This window comes from Mytilus trossulus, chromosome 14 (genome assembly GCF_036588685.1).
Source record: "Mytilus trossulus isolate FHL-02 chromosome 14, PNRI_Mtr1.1.1.hap1, whole genome shotgun sequence".
NCBI classification, from domain to species: Eukaryota; Metazoa; Mollusca; class Bivalvia; order Mytilida; family Mytilidae; genus Mytilus; species Mytilus trossulus.
The window spans coordinates 52,967,392-52,973,768 of NC_086386.1; the positions used below are offsets into that span (position 1 = coordinate 52,967,392).

Here is a 6,377-nt window from a genome sequence, read left to right on the forward strand (position 1 = left end):
TGTCGCTCACCTTGGTCTATGTGTGAATATTAAACAAAGGACACAGATGGATTCATGACAAAATTGTGTTTTGGTGAAGGTGATGTGTTTGTAGATCTTACTTTACTATACATTCTTGCTGCTTACAATTATCTCTATCTATAATGAACTTGACCCAGTAGTTTCAGTTTTTATGAAAAAAATTTAAAATTTACTTTGAAGGGCAATAACTTCTTAGGGGGATAATTGATTATCCTGGTCATGTTGACTTATTTTTAGGTCTTTCTTTGCTGTACATTATTGCTGTTTACAGTGTATCTCTATCTATAATAATATTCAAGATAATAACAAAAAACGGCAAAATTTCCTTAAAATTACCAACTCAGGGGCAGCAACCTAACAACTGGTTATCCGATTCATCTGAAAATTCTAGGGCAGAAAGATGTTGATGTAATCAACATTCCTCCCTGTCAAATTTGCTCTAAATGCTTTGTTTTTTGAGTTATAAGCCAAAAACTGCATTTCACCCCTATGTTCTATTTCTAGCCATGTCAGCCATCTTGGTTGGTTGGCCGGGTCACCGGACACTTTTTAACCAAGATACCCCAATAATGAGTGTGGTCAAGTTTGATTTAATTTGGCCACGTAGTTTCAGATGAGAAGATTTTTCTAAAAGATTACTTAGATTTACGAAAAATGGTTAAAATTGTCTATAAAGGTGTAATACCACCATTGGTTTTTCCCTATTAGTCTTTGTTAAATTTGCAATTTAAAAAAAAATATACAGTATTTACCTTTGTGTTTTGAGTTATAAGCCAAAAACTACATTTTATCCCTATGTTCTATTTTTAGCCATGGCGGCCATCTTGGATGGTTGGACGGGTCACTGGACACATTTTTAAACTAGATACCTAAATGATGAGTGTGGCCAAGTTTGGTTAAATTTGGCCCAGTAGTTTCAGGGGAGAAGATTTTTGTAAAAGTTTACGACGACGGACGACGGACGACTGATGCCGGACGCCGGACACCGAACGCCAAGTGATGAGAAAAGCTCACTTTGTCCTTTGGGCCAGGTGAGCTAGAAAAGGAAATTCTATAACCAAATATTACATTGTATGAAGAACTTCAATGGATTGGATACCTAAATTTTTCAAAGTACCATTACACACAATGTTATATTACTGGTTCTCTTAGGTCCAAACAAAGCCTCTTCGTAAATGAATAACATCAATTGTCTCAGCAAAACCGGGCTTCAAAGTCATTGTGCGACAACAGACTGTAGAGGCGGCGTCGATACTTACAAATTAAAAAGATATTTAAATTTTAGAATTGATAAAGTGATTGATTTGTGTTTGATACTGCTTTCTATACTTTTGTCCTTTTTGTGTCGGTCATTTTGTTGTGTGTTTTTTTCTTGAGGAACCCGAAGTGCATGAGACATACAATACAAGACTTTTTCGTCTTAAATAGTAACAAAATTTTGATGTTCTACCTTTTACAAAACTATTCCGCATTTCAAATCAAAGACAAATTAAAAGCAGTGGTCCTGCTTTGATTCTTCAAAGGGAATGCCAATCGTATGGACAAACATGATGGAGGGTTAAAATTTTACTTTTAGCAAAATCAATCGGAATTTTAAAATTTAAAAAAAAAGGTCTGAAATTTAATTTCGTGATTGATATTTGTTACGATTGTGGGATGTGTTTTTCTTTTACTATCGATTATATCATGGAAACCAACTGTGTTCCTCTTCTTGTTATAATTTATGTGAGGCTGACTTCATGAAAAAGATTCTAAGGAAGATCAAAAAGAAGCAAGCATCATCCGAAACTTAACGTTCCGATGTATCAATGGTATTCTCACCCTGAATGTTTTAACTTTCTTACGACAAATCGATGATTTCAGCTTGGAAATTGTGAGGTTTACATACATTATTCTAATAGCGTCTATTTTATGTAATTATCCAAAGCATGCATTTCCCATCAGGATTTTATTTGCCATATATTTCTGCTTTCAAAGAAGTTATTAATTCAAGAAATCCAAGTGGTTAAGTTGAAATCATCCCAGTGAAAATATTTTGGACGTGATCTTGAGTTATGAAATATCCACTATATCTGTTACATAGATGAAGACTTATTTGTTCAAATTGCAGAAACCACCATCAAGATTTCATTTCCTCGAATATGACATACTAAATTATACTTATCCATGTTATCAGCGGGTTAATTTTTCAGTCCGCATGTGAAGCAGGTTCTGTTAACCCTTTCGGAGTGTCTTGATTTTTAATGAGGTTCAAATTCTTGTTGCTCAGGCTTGGGGTTATTATGTCGTGTTTTGATAACTGTTGTTTGTCTTTGGTCGATGTTTATTTATGACTTGGTATTGTAAGTTTGATTTCGATAAATGAGTTTGAATGTCATTTGGTATCTATACCCGTCGCTTTTTTCTTTACATTATAAGACTCTTCTTGTCTATTGGAGGAATTCCACTGACGGTTTCGAAATGGACGAAAAGGACGATTTCCCTGTTGACTCCCCTGTTGGGGTCTTGGTGCCATAATATAGAATTCCATATTTAAACTATGCCATGGAACCCCTCTTATTTGTCTGTCCATGCGGACTTGTTGATCATATGTCAGCCAAGAATTGTTACTTGACTGCGTGGAAGCCAAATCCCTAACAATTTCAGCATGTTTAGCCAAGTAAGCAGTGGACTCTGGGCACTTTTCACTATAAATTGCCATAAATCTTAAAAAAGCTGTTGTCCATTGTTCAATTGATGAAATATAAAACCTGGGCTTGTTGGAACCCAGTGACAGTGTTGAATTTCTAGATACTTGAAATTGTAAGCCATTTTTCTTAGCATTCGGTAAACAATTTTGTGGTAACAATACCGAAAGATCAATATATTTATCTTGCCAAATTTTGTGTTTTATTCCTGGGTCTACCATTGCTGCAATAGAAGTCGATATAGAATCAGTCGCAGGCAGATCTTCTTGCCACTCATTTTCCTCCTTCTCCACCCTTCTTGCTCACCATTTTCGTCAGCCTGGTCCCCTTGCTCAGGGATTTCCTTTACTGGCTCATTACGGTTCATGGACTGAATCACTGACTCAGTTATCCGTGCAATTAAAGCCTCTTCAACATATGGGGGCAAGGGGGATGGAGACTCTCTTTGTGCTTTATTTTTGCCTTTTTTTGACTGACCTGGCTTTACTTTAGGCATGGCTACTTTCTGAAATGTATAGCTGAACAATTAAATTTCTAGCAACATATCAATAAAAATATGAAGTAATCATATAGATGTAGTGCTATAAAAGTAAAATTACAGACGACATCAGCATATTCTAATTAATAGGCCATTTTCACTAACAAATGACAAAAACTAGCATTGATAAATGTCTTGCCTACGAAATACCCACAGCTAAAATGCCAAAATCACCATACACACATTGCCAATCTTAGTGAAAATTGGACACAGTATAAACAGCAGCCCAACACATAGGCCTTTAAACAGCACCCCAACATAGGCATTTAAACAGCAGCCCTTTACATTGGGCACATACATTGTTAAAACAGCACCCCAATACATAGGGTATGAAACATGCCCTAATACATAGGGCATTATACAGCTTCCCTATACACGGGATATTATAACAGCATTCCAAAACATAGGGCATAAAACAGAAGCCCAAATACTAGGGCATACAAACAGAAGCCAAAATACTTGGACACAGTCCATTATTTCAGCCCAACCATTAGGGCGAAACATTTTCACTGGTTTATTTATTTATTTATTTATTTAATTTTATTATTTATTTAATTTTTAAAAATTTTTTTTTTTATTATTATTATCATTTAATTTTTTATTATTATTTTTATTTTTTTTAATATATATTCACTTGTCAAATAAATAAATAAATTCAACTCTTACGAGCTGAAACAACTGCAGCTGGAATACTATTGTAATATTTAGGGTAACTTGTATTGATGTTCAAATGTATCCCATCATTGCAAAATGCAAACTGTTTACTTCTTTCTGACCAAAAACCAGGATGTTTCCAGATGGACACATTGTCCATTCTGTTTTCTCTAAAATAGTGCGATAAGAATGAGTTCAGTTCATCACATCTTTTATTAAACTACTCTATGTCCACCTTATATCTTATTCTTTTTTGAGGGGACAAACGGTGCAATTTTTGACATATAATAACTTTTTGAATTTCTAAACAGAAGCGCCATTTCATGGCTACTTCTATTATATCTCTGGCCACATCCAGCACTGAATTTGTAGAATTACATAATTCATTTGACCCTAACTGTAGCACAGTTATCTCAGGCTTACGAGCTCCATGCAAAGCTCTGATTCCTTTCACGAATTTTGCTATACTTTTTGGACCTTTTGGATTATAGCTCATCATCTTTTATATAAGCTTTGGATTTCAAATATTTTGACCACGAGCATCACTGAAGAGACATGTATTGTCGAAATGCGCATCTGGTGCAACAAAATTGGTACCGTTGATTTTATCACATACTTTAAACCACACTTTTTATTTTTTTCCAGATTAACCCCTGGGTAACCCCTCAATAAAACGTGCTCTCTCGATTTATCTAAATCTAGATTCAAGCTAACGGAACGATGTTTACTAACTTTAATAAAAGATTTAAATCTAGATATAAATGAATGCCCCAATATAAGCGTTTTAACAACCATCTCAGCAGTAATAAAGATTTAAAAACAAACTGCTTCAAAACACGCCGTGGATCAAGGTCAGCACAACTGAACCAAGTAACTTAATTTAGTAAACAACGAACAAAGATGTAAATCTATAAATAGCGTTAGCTTCAATGATAAATCTTTTAACTGTAATTGATATTTGTGTGTACAAACCACTTCTCAAAACAAGAGAAAATCTACGAATTAAAATTTTTCGTGTGATAAAATTTAGTTTCTTTGTCTCTCTAAATGAAGGTGTTGTCGAAAAGGAGACTTTTCATTGGTTGATCGGCTATCGGTCTAAACAAGAAACCTGCTAAGACAATAGCAACAATCCCGGCAGTATTGAAGGGCCATAAATTCATTTATGCTTTACATAAATACCTGTATTGTCGAAATGCGCATCTGGTGCAAGAAAATTGGTACCGTTAATTTTATTACGAACGCCATCACGAGTTAGTTAACTGTTGAGGAATATCCGTTTCACAGATGATATCGGATATGTAAAGATAAATCCTGGTATATATGATGAGTTTATTTCCTTATGCTGTAACTACAATTCCGTTCCCTTTTCACGAATAAGACCTACTGAATTATACTTTTTACCTGGTTTGTAATGTGAAATGAGCAACACAACGGGTGCCACATATGCATGTAGAGTAGGATCTGCTTACCCTTCTGGAGCACCTGATATCACCCCAAGTTTTTGTTGGGGTTCGTGTCGCTTAGTCTTTAGTCTTGTGTACTATAAATTTTCTGTTTGTTGTTTACTTTTTCAGATTTAAAATGATTTAATTGAATAAATCAAATTAAATTGTTTTTCCTGTTGGAATGGTTTTACACCAGTAATGTTTGGGGCCCTTTAGAGCTTGCTGTTCGGCTTGAGCCAAGACTGTACTTTGGTCTATAATTAAAGTTGAGAATGGAAATGGGGAATGTGCCAAAGAGACAACAACCCGACCATAAACAAAAACAACAGCAGAAGGTCACCAACAGGTCTTCAGTGTAGCGAGAAATTCCCGCACCCGAATTGTTTACTTTCACAAATAGCGACTTGGATGGAGGTTGTTTCATTGGCACACATACCACATTTTCTTATATTCATTATCAGATGGATTCAAATAGAAATGCATCTAACAAAAACACAGAGTGGACTTGGCCAGGTACTTGTACATCCCATCATAAAAAATATCATAAGTACAGATCTTAGAGTACTCACAGATACTCACAGCTAGTTCAAAGCCAATAACAACAAAAAAAAGCATGCATCTAAGCGTTTCTAATATAAAGTTGAAGACCATCGAAAACCAGTATTTGATACATGTACCTGGCTTGCAAAATAATAATACAACTAGAAGTATGGCAAACATACATAGTTGAAGTAAATGTAAACATTAATATTGGCCATCTAAATCGTACTATTTTCAAAGTCCGAACTGAACGAAAATGGACTTCTCCTTTACAGAAAGAATATTGTATTTAATGGTCAGTTAAAAACAGAAATTGAATGCCTCTTATGTATTTAATCTGCAAAATCCTTTTTATCAAACCTTGTTTGGATGATAATTTTATTAGTCTAAAATCCAAACAATAGAATTGTTACTAAAACAAAACAAAAACAAACAAACAGACAGGCATTTTAATTACAAAACGATAGACATTAAACACTACAAACATGT

The 6,377-nt window shown here is 34.6% G+C and overlaps 1 protein-coding gene across 1 annotated transcript; it reads right to left on the minus strand.

Annotated features, from left to right (window-relative positions):
* Positions 1-2,395: 2,395 nt before the first annotated feature.
* Positions 2,396-4,060, minus strand: LOC134697875 (uncharacterized). Its single transcript, XM_063560162.1, has 2 exons — positions 3,913-4,060; positions 2,396-3,009 (listed from the first exon to the last, which is right to left on the minus strand). Exons 1-2 carry the CDS (start codon positions 4,058-4,060, stop codon positions 2,396-2,398), a joined length of 762 nt encoding a protein of 253 aa, XP_063416232.1.
* Between the last annotated feature and the right edge of the window lie 2,317 nt (positions 4,061-6,377).

Coding starts and splice junctions, on each gene's coding strand:
- LOC134697875 (XM_063560162.1), bottom strand. CDS start 4,060: ATGGACAATGTGTCCATCTGGAAACATCCTGGTTTTTGGTCAGAAAGA. Junction 3,010..3,912: donor AGCTGCAGTTGTTTCAGCTC/GTAAGAGTTGAA, acceptor GAAAATGGTGAG/CAAGAAGGGTGGAGAAGGAG.